General features: G+C 41.9%; 2 protein-coding genes across 2 annotated transcripts in view; both read left to right on the forward strand.

Moving 5' to 3' along the window:
• The first annotated feature begins 12 nt into the window (after positions 1-12).
• Positions 13-10,656, forward strand: esyt3 (extended synaptotagmin-like protein 3). The gene is made up of 23 exons (XM_068571984.1): positions 13-360; positions 1,596-1,637; positions 1,759-1,893; positions 1,973-2,049; positions 2,178-2,247; positions 2,387-2,476; positions 2,559-2,614; positions 2,731-2,851; positions 3,034-3,210; positions 3,917-3,999; positions 4,170-4,218; positions 4,456-4,545; positions 4,658-4,720; positions 4,817-4,876; positions 6,606-6,680; positions 7,134-7,220; positions 7,382-7,531; positions 7,632-7,957; positions 8,109-8,207; positions 8,586-8,717; positions 8,875-8,980; positions 9,232-9,281; positions 9,455-10,656. Exons 1-23 carry the CDS (start codon positions 13-15, stop codon positions 9,486-9,488), a joined length of 2,520 nt encoding a protein of 839 aa, XP_068428085.1. The 3' UTR covers positions 9,489-10,656.
• Positions 10,657-11,163: 507 nt separating this feature from the next.
• Positions 11,164-24,278, forward strand: part of dnah7 (dynein, axonemal, heavy chain 7) — a 64,310-nt gene continuing 51,195 nt past the window's right edge. Inside the window, exons 1-19 of the mRNA XM_068571982.1 lie at positions 11,164-11,638; positions 11,944-12,040; positions 12,199-12,382; positions 12,647-12,710; positions 13,233-13,413; positions 13,563-13,632; positions 13,850-13,975; positions 14,696-14,815; positions 15,174-15,357; positions 15,537-15,716; positions 16,136-16,408; positions 16,687-16,814; positions 17,078-17,156; positions 17,345-17,569; positions 17,714-17,860; positions 18,422-18,601; positions 19,828-19,968; positions 20,091-20,458; positions 22,051-22,237. Coding sequence (XP_068428083.1) covers positions 11,576-11,638; positions 11,944-12,040; positions 12,199-12,382; positions 12,647-12,710; positions 13,233-13,413; positions 13,563-13,632; positions 13,850-13,975; positions 14,696-14,815; positions 15,174-15,357; positions 15,537-15,716; positions 16,136-16,408; positions 16,687-16,814; positions 17,078-17,156; positions 17,345-17,569; positions 17,714-17,860; positions 18,422-18,601; positions 19,828-19,968; positions 20,091-20,458; positions 22,051-22,237 — 2,997 coding nt within the window. The 5' untranslated portion in view covers positions 11,164-11,575. The remainder of the gene's footprint in view (positions 11,639-11,943; positions 12,041-12,198; positions 12,383-12,646; positions 12,711-13,232; positions 13,414-13,562; positions 13,633-13,849; positions 13,976-14,695; positions 14,816-15,173; positions 15,358-15,536; positions 15,717-16,135; positions 16,409-16,686; positions 16,815-17,077; positions 17,157-17,344; positions 17,570-17,713; positions 17,861-18,421; positions 18,602-19,827; positions 19,969-20,090; positions 20,459-22,050; positions 22,238-24,278) is intronic.

The following is a 24,278-nucleotide window of genomic DNA, read 5'->3' on the forward strand; positions in this document are numbered from 1 at the left end:
AACCCCCCCCAGATGGCGACCGCCGACGCACCGACGTACCCGCGGATGGGAGCCGGGCTCGGGGACAGCCTGTCGCTCCACGGCAGCACGGAGAAGCTGAGCTCCTCCGCCGTCAACCGCATCCTGATGGAGCTGCTGGCGTACTTCGGCAGGGCCATCTTCATCCTCTACCCGGTGTATCTGACCGGCTACCTGGGCCTCAGCGTCAGCTGGGTGCTGCTCTGCATGGTCATGGCCACCTGGTGGAAGAAGAACCGCCAGAGGAAAGACGCCAGGATCGGAACCGCCATCGAATTCGTGGACAACGAGACCCGCGTGGTGAACCAGGAGCTGCAGAGTGCCCTGCAAATGGCAACGTGGGTATGTACGGTCCGGCACTTGCAGGTTTTGGGGGCTGTGTAAGCTGCCTTGCTCGTGAGCAACTCTCCAGTCACTGGAAAGAGGTCAAACCTGTGTTTCCAGAGTCCCTGCTTTATTTTATTGTATTTAAATTAGTCTTTGTCACGTGAAATGCCCTGAAACAAGCCCCACACACTGCACAACACCGCACCTTATTTGCATGAAATGCCTGACATGGGCCTGGATACTGGACTCTGAGACTGAGGTGAAACCAGGTCTGTGTGTGTGTGTGTGTGTGTGTGTGTGTGTGTGTGTGTGTGTGTGTGTGTGTGTGTGTGTGTGTGTGTGAGAGAGTGTACACTGGGAGTTTGGTTGCACCACACCCACTTCTAAACACTACGCAGTGACTCATGGGAACTGAGAAAGGAGAGGGGTTCTTCTACTGTCAGAGGAATGTGATATGACTGTACATCAGCTGACTTTTATTTCTTTTTTGGTAGTGTCTTGCAGCCCACTCACTTTGTGTGTGTGTGTGTGCGTGTGTGTGTGTGTGTGTGTGTGTGTGTGTGTGAGAGAGATGATTATGACATCATGTATTAGGGCCATGAAGAACATTAAAGTACATAAAATGCGGCTGTTTTTAAACGCACACAACGCAGAATGTACTCTCTAAACATGGAGATGTCCGTGTTTGGGTAGCTTGATATAACTTTGTGGATGCTCAGGTGTGAGGAGTCACGAGTGTCTGTAAACCCTAAAATAACAAAATACAACTTGCCCATGTTCACTTTATCTTTTCCTCATTAATTTTTTAACGAAGGAATGCCACCAATGTTTCAGAAATGGGAGGGGATCATCGATGTGCTGAATGTTTCTGGATTCGGGCAATTCATCTCATCTTTTTTTATTTGTTTGACGGATTTTATGTTGACACATTTTTCCTCCGAAGCATCTTGATCTTAATTACCGGCACGATTATTTCTTCCATCTCCACCGTCATGTGATAAGATAATCCTTTATTAGTCCCGCGGTGGCACACAAGAGACGCACAGCAAATACAAAGCAAGTAATATAAACAAACAGTAATGAAAACCATAAAGGAAAAAAAAAATTCACAATGGCAATATTATATGTACAGTATATACAGACGGCATACAAGTATAACAAGTATTGAAATGTATTTATTTTGCACCAGTTGAAAGTAATACTTACAAACTCACGTCTAACTTCACTGTCCTGTTGTTTTTCTCCCAAAGGTCCACTTCCCTGATGTTGAGAAAGTTGACTGGGTTAACAAGGTACAGTATAAAAATAAAGTTACCTTTTTAGCTGCCAAATCCTGTTTGTGCGTGAAACCGCTGGTTGTCGCCGCGCTGCGTGCCCTTCATTGGAGGTGTGTGGTTTGACTCGGCTGTGCAGGTGTTGGAGCAGGCCTGGCCTTTCTTCGGGATGTACATGGAGAAGCTCCTGAAGGAAAACATCCAGCCGGCCGTGCGGCTGTCCAGCCCCGCGCTCAAGATGTTCACTTTCACCAAGGTCCACTTCGGGCACATCGTGAGTTTGCCCCGATCCGAATCAATTAGTGATCAAACCTGATAGCGGAGACGTTCTAACACACTCCCCTTAATCCCAGCCTCTGCGGATCACCGGGATGAGAGCGTACACACATGAAGTGGACCACAGGGAGGTGGTTCTGGACCTCAACATATGGTCGGTCACGTCACAGCTTATCATTTGGTCTTGAACGCGTGTGTTTTGCTCCCTAAATTAGCTTCTTGGGGCTGGTGGCCGTGTTTTCTTCCCATTCATGTCTCACCAGCTCTTGCTCACTCTTACAGTTACGACGGCGACGTGGACATCGACGCCGAGGTGAAGCCGCCGATCACAGCTGGCGTCAAGGGACTTCAGGTGGCCGTCTCATCGTTCTGTTTCCTCTGCGTGACTTCATATCGCCACCTCGTGCGTTTACTAGTCTTGTGAAACCTCTCTCTCTCTCTCTCTCTCTCTCTGTCTCTCTCTCTGTCTCTCTCTCTCTCGACCCGTGCAGCTCAAGGGGATGATGCGGGTAATTCTGGAGCCTCTCATTGGTCAAGTGCCACTGGTTGGAGGAGTGACCTTCTTCTTCATCCGCCGTCCGGTGAGTGACGTTCTTAATGATGTCACCAACTGATCCAACCAAGTTTAAAACGCTTAAATTATGATTATTATTTCTTTCCCAGACCCTACAAATCAACTGGACTGGCATGACCAACCTCTTGGACAGCCCTGCCTTCAGGTTGGACCTCACGATGCTCGTCCTTTTCGCTTGTTGGGGTTCTCACAGTCACGCCGACACTTTGCTGTTTCGTTTCGTAAGCTCTCTCTCTCTTTTCATCCTCCCCTTTCTTCCAGCTCTCTGTCTGAAGGGACCATCATGGACATCATTGCCTCGCTCATGGTGTTGCCCAACCGCATGTGTGTGCCCCTCATAGACCAGGTCAAGGTGGACCAGATGAGGTTCCCACTACCTCGAGTATGTAAGATAGTACTTCATTCACAGGTTGATCTTCATCTGATCACCTGCAGTCACTTGCTTGTCATACATTTCAGTATAAAAGTCCCCCTTCCTAGATTATGTGTGTGTTTTTCTTCTTCCTCCCCCCTCTCATGAGAGACGGTGTCGCTGGTTTGAATCCCTCCTTGTCTGCTCCTCAGGGTGTGGTGAGGGTCCACCTGCTGGAGGCCAGAGACCTGTTGGCCAAGGACACGTACATGATGGGTTTAGTGAAGGGCAAATCGGACCCCTACGCGACGCTGCGGGTGGGCAACCGGCATTTCAAAAGCAAGGTCGTCAAAGAGAACTTGCACCCCAAGTGGAACGAAGTGTACGAGGTACAGTAACGAGAAAACCTGCATGAGCTCATGAAGGAATGCTCGGCTCTTTCCCCGCCCTGTAATCCTGCGCACATCCTGGTATGCAAAACGAGCAAACACAGAGAGAGATACTGAAATCTGTGTTGGCAGCTCGTTGAGCCTCACGGAGGAACAGATTTTACTTCTTAAGTGGTTTGTGATTTAAGGGAAACTTTTAAACATTCACCAATTTTCTTGGGTTCGAAATCAATTTCGGAGTGGCCGAGTCATGTGCAATTAGTCCGCTGCTCTCCAAGCTTTAGCTTTTCACAAAGGGATTGCATATTATAATACATTTGACACTTGAAAACCCTATAATAATGAGCCTTCACAATTTTATGTTGACAATAACACATCAATAGATCGCCATTCATTTAAATTGGCTATTGATGCTCATGTATAGCACATATAAAAGTAGAATAACTGTCTGTTATCTGTGCATATGACAGTAAAAACATCTTGAATAACACTTTAATGATTTGATCTGCTCGTCGCCGAGACCTTTTCCCACGTGGAACCATTTCTTTATTTATTTCAGGAACACTGCATCGACGGCATTCATTCGCTTCCTTTCAGTACAAAACGTTTGCACTTCCAGGTGTATCGCCGCATCGTCCCGTGTCTCTGCGAGCTTTTCTGTGACCGTGAAAGAAATCTAATAAGTGGATCTTTCCTCTGTGTGCAGTTCGTGATCCATGAAGCCCCGGGGCAAGAGCTGGAGGTGGAAGTCTACGATGATGACACGGATAAAGACGACTTACTTGGAACGTAAGAAACGTTCTAATAGTTTGAGTCACGTGTGTTTTATTCACTCTACTATATACATATGGAAACGTATGAGGGACTTTTTACGCTGAAACACTCAACACTAAATATGGTCGCCTGGATGAAATTGTACAATACAGTCGCACAAACATTTTTATTTTGTATCATCTTAGGTACAACCTTGATTTGGGAGAAGTGAAGAGGGATATAGAAATGGATCAGGTGAGCTTTGAATCAATATTGTACATATAATAATGTAGTTTGTGCCTAACAAGTACATTTTTTTTTTAAAGGTAAAAAAATAAATACAATTATCTTGAATCTGCTGACGCTGCAGCATTTCCCAATGTGTAAAGAACCGTTCAAAAGCTAATGCCTTTCCAAGCATGAGCATTTTTCTCTGTTTAAGGCGTTCATATCCGTGTCATGTTGATGAATGAGTCTCTTTTGCCGCTGCAGTGGTTTCCTCTGGAAGGAGTCCAGAACGGAGAGGTCCGTCTCAAGCTCCAGTGGTTCTCCCTCAAGTCCGACCCCAGCCTGCTAAGAGAGGTAGCATAGCATTGTAGTCTATTTGTTGTTTTTCTACTTAAAGGGACAGACTCCTCCCTCAAAATATGAACTATATATTTCTCTGTGTAAATTGTATATTGCTCTCTTCCAGTCTGCAGACGGCTTTGCTTGTGCTATGCTTGCAGTCTATCTGGACAATGCCTCAAACCTCCCAGTAAGTAGCTTCTAATGGGGATTGTTGTTGTTGTTGTTGTTGTTGTTGAGCCGATGATGCAATACAGAAAGGTTGATGTGTGTTCTTGTACTCCAGAAAGACCACAGCGAGATCGCCGAGCATCAGAAGCACGGGAAGGCCTCGAAGGAAGCTCGGGTAAGCTGATCCCGGCCGGCCTCAGGGAATATGTTCCAGTTTCATTAACTGAGTTTGAATTATTATAGTTTTTTCAGTGAAGTAGGTAATTTTTGCCCTTGGGAAGGAGGTTAAATGCTGTTACTAGTGAGCACTGTTATACTTAAAACTTCCGGTTTATCTCCTCTCCGTCATAAGAATGTAAGAATAATGCAGGGTCACATATACACAAATCAATATGAATGCGTTTTTAATGTAATGCTTCACTAGCACCAGCCGTATCGTCGCCAGGAGACCCATACTGTCTTAAATCATAAGCTTGTACTTGATTTGACATATGGATATTAATCCAGGGATGTGTGGGATGCAGAGGGCCAAACTGTTCTTACAAAGGCTTTATCGCTGGCAAAGAGAGGAACATATATTATTATACGTTTAATTCCATCTCCAGCACACACCTTCTTCAGTTAAACCTTTTTTATTTGTATTTATCTCACAGCTATTTAATATACTGAACGACAATTTTCTTGTAAACAAGCCGAGAGCCATACAGTCCTATTATATTGTCAGCTGTCTCTACGGCTGATATCTCCAAAACTATATTGATAAATATCCCTGCAGGTTGGAAGATTGGTTTTCTTTTGCATTGTTAATATAAAAAGACAATCTTTATTCTTTAACAGTCACATTGTGCAGTAGTCTATCTTATCATTCGCTTTACAGTTTGATTGTCCTCCTTGTATCTTGACGTTAGACAAAGGCCTGCGTGTGCTCGGCTCTGTGCGGAGCTGGTATTTCCCGTTTGTCTGGCACATGCCTTCCATTTCATGTGGGTGCGTTATTACCAGCTGGTGTTCGTGTTGCTTTGATTTCTTCCTTTTAAGGCGAGGCCTGTTCAGGGTGAGTTTCCCAGCCTAAAGAAACACAAAGAACAATTTGAGTGGAGGACTTTGTAGTGCATTTATAGGCTGATATTTCCTTTTTAAAAGGATTGTAGTATAAGGTTGGACAAATCAATATTTTCCATTGAGATTATTTCCCAGTTTCTTGGAGACACTTTTGAACCTCTTAAACTTGTGGAACTTCCACATCTGTCTGGTCATCAATGCAATCATAATCAAATTGTAAGAATTATTTAAGGTAATTATTTAAGGACTTGTAAACACAGACTCCTAACTTAAACTGTCATGTGCAGTGATTTTCTCTGAAGGCCCTCTGCTGGTCATTGTGAGGAATTACAGGGAAGTGGAGTGTGTTTTTCCTCCCTCAGGTCATTCCACCAGTCATGGTTGTGAAATTCACTCAGCAAATGCATTTTTTTCTTAGTAGACAATCAATATGTCGAGGTTATTGTTGGAGCCTCTCATCACCTTTCCGTTTTTTTTTTGTTGTTGTCAGTATTGACATCTGTTGACGTCTCAAAGGTGCTATGGTATGTCTGCAATGTATTAGGGAGTATGCATAACCAACTGAACCTGGGATGCAACGGGCTGCTTGTAGACAGACTCCCAATGTTAGCTTGTTGCTGGTGGCCTATTGTAATAAGTGGAAGCATACAAATATGGGGAACAATCACTGAAAGCAGTCCAGCTATCAAGTAGCAAATAACTTGTCCACCGCTAACAGATCATCCTCATAGTTTTCCGGAGGTTTTCTACATCTGTGTTATGGCCGCACTGTGTATGAAAACATTTTTTCCCCTAAAAAATATAACTCATGCGCCGTCTCACTGATTGACTTTGTTTTTCAGCTCACTAAAAGGAGAACCGCTTGCCCGGACTGCTTTGTGGAATTTGCTGTTGATAAAGATGTTCAGAAAAGCAAGGTACGGCTCGTCCTTTATCACAGGAACTTTCTCTTTCGGTCCAAAAAATCTCCAAGGACGTGTTCTGATGTTTTGTACAAGAACATGCTAACTGTTTATAAAAAGTCTCATTTCTAATTGGCATGTCGGTTTGCAGTGAAGCCGTTTGACTGTAGTTATTACTCCTCATGACTTCATGTCATGACCATACCTTGACATGGTAGCAATGTTGTAGCAATGCATAGTGTATAAAGATACAATAAGAAATACTATTATCATGTTTTATCATCTTTATCAGAGCAATACCATTCTCATATTGTTGTGCAATACTGTTATATCTTTAATATTTTGTGCCTTATTTTTTCGACCGAGCAAAATAAGCTTTTTATTGTATAGAATAACTGTCTGTTTGTTGTGCATATGACAGTAAAAACATCTTGAATCTTTACTCGTCTCTGTCTTCTCTTCCCACAGGTTGCCTATGCATCCAAAGACCCGGTGTGGGAGCAGGGCTTCACCTTCTTTGTGCATAATGTCAAAACACAGCAGCTCCTGGTTCAGGTGTGTCATTTAATGGTGCACACAGACACACACACATCATACACACATCACAATTAAAGCCTCAAAGAGGGGACATCTGACGCTGATGATGTTTTTAAGGTCTGGAACCTTTCCCATTGGCTGCTTGGATAACAGTTTGTATTTGTGTCCTCGTGGTCCAGGTCAAAGTGAACGAGAAGAAGACTCAGCTCGGTGTTCTCAACTTGCCCCTGAGTCGCCTCCTCACCACCTCCGACATGACCATCGACCAGCGCTTCCAGCTGGAGCGCTCCGGAGCGAACAGCCAGATCAAAATGAAAGCCACTCTCCGGGTGGGTACACAACGTTGGCAAGGACACACACGCACAACACACGCACTGATGATTTGATCTTGTTTCACTGCCATTAACCATGTCCTCATTCCCACAATAGATTCTCTCTATTGAAAAGCCTCCACCCAAGATTATCCTCAAACCTCCTCCGGAAGACAAACAACAAGGGCTGCAGACTAACCAAGGAGGACACGCCCCCGCGTCCGCCAACGCGGCCTCCTCTCCGGCACTTTCCTCCAACGCCGGCTCCGCGGCCCGTGCCGCGTCGGCGCCGTGGCTGTCCGAGAACCAGAACGGCTCGGACGAAACCTGGCAGCCGCCTTCCTCCCTGTCACACATGCGTCGGTACGACTCCCACAGCCTGCTGTCGGAGAACTCCATCGCGTCGTCCCGCTTCGACCTCTCAGAAGGCGCCTCGTTCCCAGAGTGGGTCTTTTTAGCTTTGTTCTTCTATCTTTTTCAGATGTTTAGCGTGCTCACCTCTGACCTTTCTACAGGTGTGATTAACTGGTGCACATGGGATTTAGCAAGAATGAAATCATACAAGTGACGATACAAATATGTTCTATCCCTGCAGGGTCATTAGGAAACATCAGGGTTCCTTTGGGGAGATCCAGCTGACTGTACGCTATGCCACCCTGAGGAAAAAACTCATCGTCCTGGTTAACTCCTGCAGGTACAGTGGAAAAAAAACAAACTCCAGCCTCATTAGTGTAATCCAGCAGCAGCACTACTGACTGGGAGTGTGTGTACCCATCTGCTCAGCTTTGATCATATTTTATTTCTCAGAACACTGGATATCACATTCCAGTTTCTGTGTGATAACGTAAAACACTTTTAAATGAATCACTTCTATTTCAGTCCTCAGTAGAACATCAACCACAAGTTTTGTGTTGAAAACGCTTTCAATAGTCGGTGTTTCCTTGTTTTTAATGCTGTGACTGAATCCAACTTTGCAAAAGAATTATTTGCTGTAATTTAACAAACAATTGTCTCTTCTAATGAGTATGGACCAGCTATGGTAACACACTGTGTGTGTACTTGTTGCCTGCAGGAACATATTCCGCTTCAGCGACAACGGCACAGACTCTTACGTCCGCCTGTATTTTCTTCCTGAACAATCCTGGATACATCGCAAGAGGACCGCTGTCAAGAAGAGGACAGTCAATCCTGTCTTCAATCACAAGTAAGCCGACTGCATTCACCCGACATCGCACATCTGCTTGACAGAAAAAACAAGAACAATTTCCTTATTTCTGAGTTGCTTTATATTGAACGCTCAGAGTTTGAGACTTTTGAGTCTGAAATTGTTTCTTTCTGACAAAACCCCTCTTTCGTCACAGGTTTGAATTTGATGTGTCACTTCAAGAAGCACAAACCAGGAAGCTGGATGTGTCGGTGAAAAATGGAAAAATGTTCCATTCACGGGATCGAAAGGACATTGGCATGGTAAATAATGCTGCTAATTTATTTAAAAAAATGCATCATTACTCCATGTTCTTAGTGGCACACTTGAGCCTCGTGTGGCCAAAATTAGTATTACAACTAAACGCACTCTAAAAGAATTTCCTGAGTGAAAAAACACTTTCCACAAATTAAAAAAAAAAGGAAAAATATTTTTGCTTCAGTGCAAAAATATTGTCTTTGCTACTTTTGACTGTCACACTTTTGCTAACTTCATGTTGTGCTTCTGTCCACAGGTGATGGTCGATCTTTCACAGTTGGATATCGTCAAAGGCATCACAGAGTGGTAAGGGGCCTAGTTTTAGTATTCTGAATTGAAGTGCCAATACTTCCTACTGTCATTGTGTATATGTTCTGGTCAATAGTCACAATTTAAAGAATTGCATGTGGGGAAACGAACGGCTTCTTTGATTCAACTAAAATGTACATGCATATTTAATGTCTCTCTCGTTTTTTTAGGTATGAGCTCACACTGCCTGGGCTGAAGAAATAGTGGGTTGAGCCGCACGACTCCTGTTTGCCGTTCCAAGAGCAGCTCCTCCGCCACTGCAAGCCCAAAAGTTGCATATTCCTTTATTACTTCCTTATCATCGCGGACCAGAGTTGGGTTTTCCAAACGCTTCACTACACCCATCTCAGATACTGGACTTTTTTTTTCTGCTGTATGCTCACAGGGACATATGGTAATATTCCACTTGGAGTGGTTGAGTGCATCTAGACCCACTTAGAGATATCCACTATGATATACAAAATAAATACAACAATTGCATGCAGTTCTATGTCTGCTGTGTTCGGATTGATCTGGAACAGAGCGGACATAGAACTACATGCAAGACTTTTAAATATGCTTTTTTTTTTTGTTGGGTTGACTAGCAGAAACCAATGGTCCTGAATAATGAGGCTATTTGCTACTAAGCATTTCCTTTACATTGTATGTATATATTATGTAATTCCCCAGCACATGTTGGTATTTATACTCCTATTAAGAAACAAGATCATTTTTTTGGCAAGAGGTTGGTTTTTTTAGTTGACCTGAGCCAAAGTTATCCTTTTGTATTTTAGTGTAAATACTTGTATTGATTGTTTTATGTAATATTTTATAGTAGGGGAATCTAATGAAAAAGCAAGTGTGTTTTGCTCCAGCAATTCCGGAGAGTCATTGCATATTGAGGAAGGGTTGCAGGCTTTAAATATACTGTACATCACAGCTGGAAGAAGCCAAATACAACGTGAGTTCTGTGTCGGCAGCTTCGCAGTGCTACTGAAGCAGTCGGTTCATTAGAAGGGAAATGGCCTCCAAGCAAGGCATGTGAGAAACAAAGCTCTTTGCTCAAGGGCACCATGACCATTGTTACTGATGGAGTATGTTACACTCAAACTTTACAGCGTTCTGCGTTCATGTAGAATTTAACTTAACATGCCAATTCATTAAGACGGTCACATTTCACATGAATTAGTTACAACTACCAACACAATAGATTGTGTCGGCCTTTATCTAGATTCATCATATATTTGGGGTAATCATTTATGCTATACATTTTGTTGACTGCTAATTGCACAAAATAGAGCCAAGAATATGGTCTCAACAAGTGGTCAGCTGCTTATTATCTCTTGTTCATTTTAAATTATTGAGTAGCTGGAGAATTTATGGAAAGTGTTCAGAGTCTGGTGTTTTTGAATTGACACTGTGACTGTGCCATTTGTTTCCAGCCAGCATTTTGATGATAAATAAACATCTTCAAGAAATTTTGTTGTTTTTTTTCTCCACAATTTAAAATGGTAACTAATTTAGAGGATTTATGGCTCATTCCAGCAGTGTGAATGTGATTGTAACGAGCCGCTTCATTACATACCAGTAGACACTATATGAGTTACCTGCATGTATATGCAAGGGGGTTCTAGCCCGAAAGTATGCACGGTTCAACTTCACCCAGATCTATAACAGGATAAAAGCCAAACTGGCTACAATTTTGTAGAATAATCAGATAATCCTGTTTTATTACGAACATATATTTTACTAAATTCCCGTCACTTATTTTATTTTTATTGATTATTATCCCCATCAGTTACCCCCGCACACGGCACATTAATGGACTCTTCCATAACTGAGTTCGCTATACGCTTCTAAATTGAGGTATTCTACATGTCTTCAAGTTCCGTTACTGAAGTTGAGGCATCACATAGGACATTTAGGACAAAACATCGAGAGGAAGTAGAGTAAACATGAGCTAAAACACCAGCGGTCATCTTTAAGTCAGTTTAGATCAGTATTAGTAGCTGATAAACTAACCGGTAACGAAAACGGTTAGGTTACTAAAGTCACGACAACAGCTATTTAATCACTGTTAAAGTCGTTAAAATGTTTTACAATGCGCTACAATTGATAAACCAGCACATATTAACATAATATATATTATAAGTGTGTGTCCCTGTGTGTGTATCCGGTGGTTAAAGTTTCACGCGAGTCGACCGTTGCTTCCTTAGCAACGGCCCTCGCAACGGCAGACAGGTTGACTTAACCAGTGTTAGTATAGAGCTAACGTTATCGTTAGCTTATGAAAACTTTGTACAAGTACCAACATGAGTTCAGACAGGAAGAAAACACATATAACTGATAGTTTCGGATTGTTGCCGCCACCACCGGTAAGTTGAGAGAACATTACGTGCATTGTCGTGACCTAAAGTTAGGTTGGAAATCAGTCTTTTAACGCTGAATAAACTTTACCTGCCACTGAGCTAGCTAACTTAGCTAGGTTAGTTAATTGACTATAACACTGAGCTAACATTTTATAACAGTAAATCTATTGTTTCGCTCAAATGTAGATACTTGACAATATAATTAATTCTCTAATATTGCATTTTCTTTGTCATTTTCCAAGTTGTTCGGGACACTTTTTTGTTGTTGTCTCAAATTGTCTTAAAAAAATCGTCTTTATTTCATTGTCCAGGTCCCCAAGAAGCAGCCGTGGATGGATGAAAAACCTTCATTTTTGCTGTGTCCCTCCCTCCAGCAGAGACCTCAGGGAGCCCAATCAGCTATGAATAGTGAGTGTAATGAAGTTTTGAAGTTGGTGATACCTTTCAGTCAGATCAAATATATTTGTGCATCAGAGTTATGGTAACATGAGGCAATACTAGTCACTGTTGTTGTTTTAAGGACAATGTTATTTTCTATTGAGCTGTTCCCCATGTGTGCGCTGTAGGAGATGCTCTGATTGAGGGGGTGGACAGTGGACCAAGTCAAAGTTATGGCAGAGGCCCGAACCTTCTCCAGAGCAGAATGGCAGTGCCGATCCACAGGACGTTCAAGCGTGGCAGCAGCAGCAGCTTCACACAAATCAGTAAAAAGCGCAAGAATCTCCGTGAAACTATGGTTAACTTTATATGGTGAGTTGGCCTATTTTTAATAAAGCTTAACTATGTGTCTTTCCTGACATTTTCTTTTATGTATTCATCCATATTTAGGTTAGTTTGTCCTCTTTATGGTGTGGATCACAGGAAGGACAACTCACTGAATATAATTACATGTTGAATTTAGTTTGGTATGATGAAGTATCAAGGCAAAACCTTTTTGAAGTCAACTTTGTACTGTAAACTATCTAACCGCTCTAAATAATTTAGAAGCAATGGTTGTGACTCCATTCATTTTAGCCAGGATGATGAGAAGAACGCCGACTCTTCACCATGTGGAGCGGAAAAGAATAATCGCGAAATGGTAAAAAGCAAGACACACTTGATACCATATGTTATATCATAAGCCCCCTTTGGTTGTCCATATGCCCATAATGCAGGTGCTGTACTCATCATTATTTTACCTCATCTTTGCAAGACACTTGATATGGTGGCCTTGTATTCACTGCTTTGTTTTGTTGGTCTCTGCAATTGCAGTTGCTAGGTGTGATACTTTCTTAGTGCAGTCTTTGTTTTTTGTATAAGAAACATCATTTTCGGTAAAGTTGGAATTCTATTATTGCTTGTGCTCAGGATCTTATTTTAACATTTTTATGTGCAGTGATCTAATTTGCACATAAATAAGCGAACACAACATGAAAAACAAAATCATCATTGGCCAGTGGAACAGAAATATTTACTGCACCCCTGATTGTTGAACACTTAATATTTATCATATGCTTCACAATAGTTTAAGCTTTCTCAATGAGCCAATCAAATGTGTTCAAGGGATTGTTTGTTCAAAATGTCGCAACTGAGAATGGTTTGTGATATTCTATCTTGCCAGAGATATAACTACTACATCCAGAAAGGGATAGACCTGGAGCATGTGACTCTTCTGGAGGACTCTTGGCTGAAGAACATTCAGGAAAGGGTACCCTGCCACCTGAGGATCCTGAGAACATCATTTGAGCAACTGGTTGAGGCGATTAAAGAAGACTACCTGTTCAGCGTCAAGGCAGCAATCTGTATTTAATTACATTTAAACCCTTATGAACTAGTAGTGTTGTCTTTACAGTTTTACCCCAAAATAATTGTTGAGTGGATATCTTGTAATCTACAAGACTCTGGGAATAAAATATTGTTTGTTTTAAATACCTTTTGTTTGCAATTGCAGTGAAATATACATTCAGAGATTCAGAAAAAGACGAGGACAAACTGAAAAAGCTGCCTCCTCACAGGCTTGAGTAAGTCATCAGGACCTGAAGGAGAATATTGCAGGTGTATCTTGTGAGAAGTAGAAAGTGCCTCTATTTACGCATGCCATGGAGCATGGCTGGTTACGTCGAGATTCTGTCTTTTCTCAGCAGTGACTGGAAGCCTTAAGCATTATGAATCATATATTTTGCTGGAGGAAATGAAAAGGCTGTTCTTCAGTGTCTCTCTGTTATCTGTCACTGTCAGAATGGATATTTTTCCAAAACCGTGGAACAAAGCCTTTGTCCATGCACAAAAGAGGATGAGAGATAAGCTTCACTCTATTGACCCCTCGATGTTGCAGGTGAAGCAGATGTGGCATGTCTCTTATGAGTAAGTACGCGATTATATATTAAATAACTATTTATAATGAAACTATTTATAATGAAACTGAAATCTAAATGTAGGTGATGAGTGTGTTTGATAAACTTTAGTCAAATTAGTATTTAAAAATGTGAAGGGATAAACAACATACTGTGTTCAATATGTTTTCCATCTTTCATTCTACAGTTCTTAATTCAACATACGTGACACACATATGTGTGTGTACAGTACTTGTCAGCAGGCTGTTATGCATTATTGAAGTTTATTCTAAATTATTGTCATGCTAATGTACAACATATGGCATTTCCAGCTGAAAATGAAAGTATTTGTATAGTAGCTAATCAAACAGATATCCAAGATTCTAAATCATATTTATAAGTTTAAAATGTAAATGAAAAGAAGTCAAAAACCTTGTATAAATGATTTCCTGCTTTCATGAGAAATTGTGTTTCTGTTTTTTACAATTTCCATCTACAGTATTTACAAATTCTCAACTAGATTTTACACAAAAGTACGGCTGCTTTAACGGCATGGACATGAACACCTTTTTCAAAGAATCATGCCAAGTGTTGAATAATAGAAAATGGTGTTAGATGGACTATCTTATATGTGTCTGTGCTTTTCCAAAGACACATCTATTATCCCATGTCACACACCCCTGACAATATGACTACTGTAGTAGATCTATGTTTGCCCATCATCTTACCCTCCTGGCTGATCTGCTTTCAGAAATCTTCGTCTGATAGATGTGGAGGAGTTCCACAGCAGAAAGGAGTCCATGGAGCTCTCTGTATTTCAGGAAATCATCGCCGGACATGTTGAAAATGCCAAAAGAATCCTCCTCGAAGAGTGAGTTCACATAACGTAACACAGAGATACCTGCGCTCAGTTAAATACATCTTTAAGTTGCTGTTAGCAAAACAAATCAAAGCTCCCTTCACCTTTTAAAGTTTTCTATGGTTTTAGCATGATATAGTACATAGTGCACTGTGAGTAGTTCGGGGGCCTGGGACATTGTGGGCTGGCTTTGCTTCCATTAAGGTAAAATAGTAGCGCTTCTTATTCCACCTCCAAACCAACAGACCATTTATCACGTTGGTCTCCTTTGCTCCGGTTTCCCCGTTGGTATCATTAAAGTTCAAAGTGGCTATTTAATTATTTGACCATTCTCTGAATATAATTGTCCATGTGCTGTTTTCTGCACCAGGTGGGCCCCCAAAGTGAACAACATTTACAACCAGGGTTGGCAGTGCGAGCTGTGGCCTGCCTCAAAACACAAAGCTAAACTTCTGTCTTTCTCCAACTGTGCTTCTGCACTGATGACCTCACAGCTTCAGAGTCTTGCATTACACTCAATGAGGGACTACACACACCTATTATCACAAGACCTGGTAGGAGAATGCTTAAAAACGTGATATAATAATATATTTCACAAGAGTCGATTGTCCTCGACAGGAGGAAATTATGTAATAATAAATGTTTAGATTTTGACCTACATGTATAAGTGGACACTAACGGTTGCATTCTTTCTCTGCCTTTCTTTGGTGTGGTTTGCTCTCCACCATCTTAGCAGTCAGAGCGAGCCTTTGACCACCCTCGCTTTGTGCTGCATCTGATGCTGGAGGACAGGGATATCAAGTTTGAGCCAGAACTTAAACTGTACGAGGAGGCCCTCCTTCACGTCTACGAGCTAATGCTCGAGTCTGTCAGGATGGTGCCTCGCTTTGAAATCAAACTGTACCTGGAAGGGGTAAGCGGGAAAGTGTGTTTGTGTGTAGTACAGTTTATTAGGTACCCCTTGCTACAACTAAAGCAGTCCAACACAACAGTCCTGCAATAATTTCTACCTTTTATGAAGGTTATAATTCACTTGTTTTCAAGAGATTGCATCAACTTTATAATAATTTTTGAGAATCATTATAACGAGACATTTCTCTTATTTAGCCTCTCCTCATTGGTATAAATGGGTTATACAGAATAATGGATACACCTGCCAGTATAAACACAATTCATTTTAACAGCACCACAAACTGTAGAGTCCAAAATGATCATGAAGTTGAATCAACACCTCTAAAACAATACAAACTCAGTATCATATGTGCCTCAGTGATTGTATGGTATACATGTATATGTATGGTATTCTGTATACCCTTCTTTGTGTCTTCCCAGTCAAGCTCCCAAACCGGAAGCACCCTAAAGCCCATTATCCTGCCAGAGATTCTCCAGGCTCAGCAGAAGCAGGTGCTCAGAGTGTTCTGGGCTGAAAGTGTCAAGCCCAAGAAGTATGTCCACAATTACGATAAATACGCCACACTGGTATCCAGGCAGAGAGAGGAGGATGTGGAGCAGTTCCTCAGTGAGCAGCACTCCTTCCAGGAATTCATGGCGCAGGTGGTACACTACCAGCAGCTTGCTGATCAGATCCAGTGCACACCATGCCAGGTACTTAGTCAGCAAGGTGGACGTCTCCCGAAATGACAAGGTGATAGCTGTAAAAATTGTGTATCATATTGATATATTAGTGATGTCTAAAGAAACCTAAATATCACTATCACTCTGCGTGGAACACCATGTAATGAATCCTGATACTTAAACATGAAAACTTCAAAAGCACTAGTCTTTAAATCTTGTATTCCGTGATTACGCCCGTCTACTCTCATATAAGAAGTAATCGCTTAATTGACGTTGATTGTGTGACTGATCAATAATTTGGGCTTCAGGTGGTACGTCTCGGCATGTTTGAGGTTCATTCCCACAAGCTTATCCACGCTCTCGTCGAGCGGGCTCTGGAGCTGCAGCAGAGACTGGTTACTCGGATGCTGCAGGACCGTGAGGAAATCAACAAGAAGTCAGTTGATACTGCGGTTTTTCTTTTCCTCTCAACAAGCACGCCAGTTGAACAATACATTTCTGTTTGACCACTAAATAAACATTGGGGCCGATCAAAGGGAATGTGCAGTAGCACCCTTATTGCTTTTAGTCCCTGTGTTAGCTGCTGTTTTGAGCTGTATCCCGATGGTGCCTTTTGGTTGGCTACAGGCCATACCATAGTTTGTAAGTCTGTAAATCCCTTTTGCATGTGCCACCAAGTTAACGCTCTTCCTCCTGCAGGCTCTGTGATGAATTTGAGAAGATTGCAGAGAAGGCACTGAGCACACCAACTGACACGCAGACAATGATGGAGCTTCAGGTAACTAACTCACATTCTTGTTTCAGAAACAAGCTCGGTGCAGTGTGTACAGTAGAAACAAATCTCATTTCTGTCCACGAAGCAGAGATGCAGTCAGTAATAAACACAACTAACTGGACTGTGGCAATGGCAGCCATATAGGTGAAGTACAATACCAGTGTGCGTTGTTGCCCTGTACTCCTATCCAGGACTATATTCGTAAGGTGGAGACTACAGAGATGCCTCTGTTGAAGCAACGTTTGGCAGACTCTACCACACAGTTGTGCTTCCTGATGGACTTCATCAACCTCTCACCACTGGACATAGAGCTCAACGCACAGTCCTTCCAGTGGATCGAGCGCATGCCATCAATCTTTAAAGAACACCAGCAGATTATTGCCGAAAAAAACGAGCAATACCAGAGTGGCCTTAAGGTCTGTGTTTCTACACTATGCAACCATTGATTTGCTGGAATATGGATGTTTTTTTGCATCAGAACTGTAGAACAATATTGTTAGTGTGAAAGGAAAATGTTATTGCTCGAAAACAAAGAGGGCATTTCTGTTTGTGCATTCCAGTTGTGCCGCGAACGCTTTGAGGAAGAACTGGAGAGCTACAGTGTACAGGTGGAAGAGTTTTCCACCTTTGGTGAGCTGACGGATCTCAGCAAGTACTTGAAGAAATCCCAGTCCCTCAATGCTAAACTGGAGTCAGCCATAGATATGGTACACACGGTTTTTCAATAGTAGGAAAATAATAATATACGGCTTCAGTGTCAAATGAAAGCTATGCTGACCGACAGTAGGCCAATATTGTTGTAAATCATTCAGAAAGAGTTTAAATGTACTGGTACCCGAATATTAATAAATCATTTAGCATAAAGTGTCAATACAAGCCACCCTACGCTTTTGAATAAGAACCAGTCTGCTTGCGTTATGATTTAGGGCTGAGTATAATCTTTTATTTTTAAAGTACTTCACTCAACAAATTACATTGCGACATGCTTCTGATTGAAAAATACACATTAATTGTACAGTGGATTGCATTGATTTGAAGTTAAATTGCACTGTCTTAGAAATATATGACCAACAGAGGGCAGCATTTGTTGTAAAAAAAAAAAAAAAAAGAACTCTTGTAAGAGGCTTTGTGAGGGGGTTTGTCATCCATACTTTGTCACTCATCTACTTATCCTTCTATCTTTTCTTTTTCTGTCTTTTTTTTATTTCTTCTTTCCTTCTATGCTTCCATCCGTATTTCTCTTTCAACCTTTCTGCCACTCTGGAAAGATAAATGATTTCAATCTAGAGGAGGAGGCCTTTGGCTGGTCTTTGTCCCAGTACCCAGAGCGTAAGAAGATCCAGGACAAGCTCACACCCTTCCTGCGCCTCTACGAGACAGCCTCGGCTTTCCTAAACCACAACGAGCAGTGGCTCAATGGACCGCTCTCGGGTGTGAACCCAGACAAGGTACTATTGTTATTAAGTTGGACAAGCGCTTTACAATAAAGGGGGACATCTTTTATCATCGTTACAGCTTCAGTGCTGCTAAAGATGCATTAACACTGGGATGTTGCAGAATGTTTTTGTCTCACACGATAAAAACATCAAATTGTGATTGCCAGCAATAACAGATGGATCTGAGTTTAATGCTTTGTTTGAAATTCCGTGTTCTTTGAAAGCTTTGACAGCTCTCGCTCTCTCGGTTTTCCTTTAAACCTATACAGCTTTTCAGGTTTCATTCACAATAACTCGACAGGATTTAGAAAACTGCCTTTCTTGCAGACTATTACACACACACACACACACACACACACACACACACACACACACACACACACACACACACACACGCACACACACACACACACACACACACACCTATATGGCAATCTATGGATTTCAGTCTTCATACATACTGTATGTCATAAAGCAATCATGTTGTTTTGCTTTGTTGGCTGTGTCTACATATGATTGATATGATATTCTATAGCCTGTTAGAGATGAAGACGTGCGGGTGGGAATAAAAGTTCACCAACACACCCGTTTGCCCCAATGTCTTGTTCCCTACTGTTTGATTGACATCTCTGTTTCTGTCTGTACTGGTGTTGTAAAGCAAGACAAGTCTAATTGGCTCTTTGTATAGCAAGTGCTAGGCAAAGCAACTTTTTTTGGACAGCATCTTTCAACAACAAGGCAATTCAAAGGAACTTTATACTTGACATAAAGGGCCATTACGACAAGACATATATAAAAAAGCAATATAAGAAGACACATATGGATGGGAATTTTTTGAAACAGTGGTATTACAACCATAAAATACTTTAACATTGGCACTATATACACGGCATTCAGTACACATTCTAGTCTTAGTACCCATCTTTGCCTGAACTACTATCCCTCCCCTTTCTGTCAATGCTCCCTCTCCCACAGACTGCAGCCTAGATGAAACTGCTATCGCTCAAACACACAGGAGTTTTTACTTGACTAATTAGACGCAAGCCCACTGGAGGGATAGGAGAGGTCCCGTCCTCAATGCCCTTTTGCTGACGGAGTCAGCCGCATTAAAGCCAAAGCACTTCCTTCATCAACTTCATACCCAGCTCTTATTACACAGCTATAACTGTCAGTTTTACCTCAGTGACCGCTGCCACTAACACTGCTGCTTCTTCTACTATGCAACCCCACCCTTGTAGATAGAGATGGACGTTGGCAACTACTGGCGCACACTGTACAAGCTGGAGAAAAGCTTAAGTGATGTCCCCAAAGCCCTGAGCATCGCCACCACTGTGAAGACCAAGGTGGAAAACTTCAAGACACACATTCCTTTAGTGCAGGTATGACCCGAACAGAAACGTTTAACATCTGTCAAATTCAAAAATGACTTTGATTTCTATTACTTGTGTTTTCTACTAAGTATGAAGTTTACGTAATTGCTTTACTCCGTCCTCCATCACAGATACTGTGCAACCCAGGCCTGCGTGATCGCCACTGGGATATCATGTCGGAGGTGGCTGGCATCACCCTGCAGCCGACCCATGACGAGGCCTGCGTGTCTCAGTTCCTGTCCATGCACCTGGAGCAGCACCTGAGCAGCTTTGAGGGCGTCAGTGAGGCGGCCAGCAAGGAGTACTCCCTAGAGAAGGCCATGGAAAAAATGGCCTCTGAGTGGGGCAACATGGAGTTCAGCCTCCTGGCCTACAGAGAGACAGGCACCTCCATCCTGTCATCTGTGGATGAAGTGCAGATGCTGTTGGACGATCACATCGTGAAGACACAAACCATGAGGGGCTCACCCTTCATCAAGCCATTTGAGGTGGAGATACGGTAAGAGACAAGGAGATTTTCGAGAGAATTATTTTGCTTGTTTGAAAAAAAAAAAAATGGTAGGCCAAGTTGAAAGTACAACACAGGATACTTCAAGTTGTTTTGTTTATAATTAACAGCTTTTACTTTGGTAGTAAAGTGTTTGGTGAACCACTCCTGACAGGGCAGGACACACAGTCTGAAATATCACATGAGAAGCTGTCCGGGGCTAAAGACCTGAACGGTTTGTCTGTCTTGGGATTGTAGTTATCGATATTTGTTTTGAAAACTTGAAAAACAACGGCTTCAATTGAGCTTATTGACTAATTCATTCAAGTTTTTATCTGCCACTGAGTTCAGCCAACGATGTAATTTACCCATCCTCTGTTATTTGTGAGATTATTGCAATATTATGTTGCTTCCAGGCACAGTTTATTGCAATATTATGTTGCTTTAAGGCACAGTTTGACACAGGATTCCCTGCAGCTTTTTAGAAATGTGGACTACTTAGCAGGAAGCTAAAGCAGCTACTGAAGTTTCTTTTGTGAACTATTTTGTAATAACACATGAGACCTTTATATGCCATTATCTAGCTTTGTGGGTGGGAGAGGATGATGCCACACTGAAGATAAAAAAAATGTGTTCGTCAGTAGATTGCACAAGCTACTCCGAGAGACAATCTCAGCTACATTTTATACGGAGGGGTACATTCACCAAGTATAGATTGTGGCCGCTGATAGCATCATGAATTACGCATCATTTGAAACTGCTATCTGCCTCCTCTCAAGGTCCGATTTACAAAAGATATTGCGTTAATGACATTAGAGCGCAAACTTGCCTATAAAGTTTTGCAGCTGAATGTAATTTGCCTTTTTTTTGTTCATGAAGAGGGAGGAAATGATTTGCTAATTTGTTCATACAATAACTTAATTTTTCCTTGTTTTTTTCCCCAAATGTATCAAAAAAAGGGAGCTATACTCATTTATTTTTTTCGTGACACAACTGTCATTGCATGCTGCCACTGCATTAAAAAGCATGACTATGCTTTGGCCTAGCTGCAAACACACTGCTGCCATCATCACTGGAAAGTTTGCTCCTCAGTTACTATCGACTCTCTGGCGATGCAAATCATTTCACTGGAACTGCATGTGGCTATTAGCGCTGATCTTTGTGAATATGCTTGTTTTGCCTTTTAAAAGGGACAATTTTGTGCCAAATGTATGCTAATTACCACATATTAATTTAAATATGCACAAATAGCTCAGGAGCACTGAGAAGCTATTTGCTTGGCAGCAGAGTTAGGAGTGCATTTCACCCTTTGCAGGGTTTCTTTTTGTCTTATTTGTGCAGGTCTTCCGGCTGCGAAAGCCTTGCAATCCTGGCAGTAATTTGCCACTAAGTGAACTCAGCACAGATCAGAGCATATATGGCATTAAATGCAAGATAATATAAAGAAACATCCAGGGTTCCTAAACCTCCTTTAAAAACGTTGTGTTGCGATTGTTATTATTGTTCCATTCTTGTGATTTTAAGAGTGATTTTGTTTTTCCCAGTTGAGTGATATTTATTGTAGTTGTATATTCCCACTCACATGTACTTATCTTCTCCTGTAGGGAATGGGAAACCAAATTGCTGCTCCTTCAAGAGATCCTTGATGAATGGTTGAAGGTGCAGTCCACTTGGCTCTACCTGGAGCCCATATTCAGCTCACCAGACATCTTAACTCAGATGCCTGAGGAGGGACGCCGTTTCACAACTGTTGACAAATCCTGGAGGGAGACCATGAAACAAGTTTCACTGGTACGTGTTTTTTATTAGAGACTCTTTTCGTAGGGGCATGATACTTAGGTTGGATCAGGAGACTATAAGGATCCTCCACAGCAGATAATGTCAAGATAAGAGCGTTGCATCTTACTACAGAACACTGGACCACACTCTTAACTGTAAGGGGAACTGCAGCATATTAACCAGATATGTCAAAAATGACCACCAATGGATTTAGGTTTGAGTTAAAATATGTCAGTGCAGTCCGATCATTTGAAAAAGGTTAACAAGTAGAGGAAGTGTAACCCAGTAGCCCGTACTGTCTGACCTTGCTCAATGCAACAGGTAGTAAAATCCCTTGCCACCCAAAATAATCCAATAGGCAATGGCTGGAACAATAAAACTTCCTTTTGACAGGGAAAATGTTACTTGACTAAACAGTTATGGTCCCAAAAAAATGATATTAAGGATTGTTGCTATGGCCGATGCATCAGGACTATACAGTCTGCAGGTTGTGTGATTGTATCGACATGTCCCTACCATTATAGAGAAGGCTTGTCACCCATTAAGAAAATAAATACCCTTGTTAAATAAACCCCAACTATAAGGTTGAAATCTTTAGGACTAAATCCATCTTTTTTTTAACATTTTTCTTAGCAACAGTAACAGAATGGATAGTTTGAGAAGCAAGCACAAAATGACATTCTTTCCAAGAAAAAGAAAAAGCAAAACAATTAAATGTTGGTCGAATAGGAACACATTCAACCATCAAATTGGTGTATTGACGGTATAGAGCCATTCCCTACAGAGGGTTGCTGTTTTTGAATTATTTCCCCACAACTGGAGTGATAATGATCATCTGTAACTGTGCCACACACTTCAGTAATGCAAAGAAAGAAGAACCAATTGTTGGAAATAGTCCCATGCTGCAAACCTGATCATAAAGTTGACCGATCAATTAACTAGACCAAAATCAACACGCAGCTCCAACTTGTAGGACAGCTTCGACTATAGGGGGGGAGGGGAGAAACGTAAACACTGACACATGCACAACAGCGAGAGTAACAACAGAAGGGCAGAATGAAATACAGAGAAAAACGAGAGGCTCAGAAGTACGCAGTAGAAGCAGAAAGAAGAAAGGCCGTGCAGAGAGAGAGGGAATCGGTAGGAAAAGGGATGGAGAGCATGACAGAAACAACAGAGCGAGGATAGAGAGTGTTGCACCAGCATCCTCAAAGAGTTTCCAAAGGGTAATTGGCGTCCTCAGTGGACCTGAAATGAGACACATCAATTTCAGACAGTGTCCTCTCGAAAGCCCAGCCTGACTGCACCATCAAATAGGAATTATGGATTTTGTCTGGAGGGGGCAGGCCGCACTGAGCCACAAAGAAAATGAGGTCACCATGGGACAGGCAGCCTACACATGCAGATGTGCACGCGTACGGTCCTGTCCGCTGAGAGTTGTGCACACACAGGGTTATGGAGCATGTTTTACTTTCTTTACTATCTTTAGTTTATCAATTCAAAGAGACAGTTCGCCTCTAAATCCAAAATACATATTTATCATCCTACCTGTGGTGCTATTCATCAGTCTAGTGTTTTGATGTAAGTTTTCTAGTTTTATATAATTAGTCTCTATGGCTCTCGGCTTGTGGCGCTCAAAACGCCAAAAAAGCATTTGAAAAGAAAACTCGGCCTCAATGTCTCTTTCCCGAAGTCACGACCCAAGAACTCAAGATAATCCAAAGACCTTGTTGTGAGCATTTTCTTGGAGAAACTCTTATCCTTCAACCGTAGATCACATGAAACAAGCCGGGAGCCAAAAAGGCAGACGTCTCTACAACCGATATCTCCAAAACAGGCAACTCACACCGAAACCATCTAGATTGATAAATGGCAGAACAGGTTAGAGGAAAGATATGTATTATTAATCTTTGTCTCTTTAAAGTCAGTGGGATTAACTCAGGCAGTCCTGTATGTATACTGGGAAAGCATTCTTGTAATTTATGCCAATGTTAGATAAGACACAATTAAACTGCTAAACATTAACTATAATATACTGGATAATGTAATGGTC

This window comes from Clinocottus analis, unplaced genomic scaffold, assembly GCF_023055335.1.
Source record: "Clinocottus analis isolate CAN_PGR_092001 unplaced genomic scaffold, fCliAna1.0.p SCAF_12, whole genome shotgun sequence".
Taxonomy (NCBI): Eukaryota; Metazoa; Chordata; class Actinopteri; order Perciformes; family Cottidae; genus Clinocottus; species Clinocottus analis.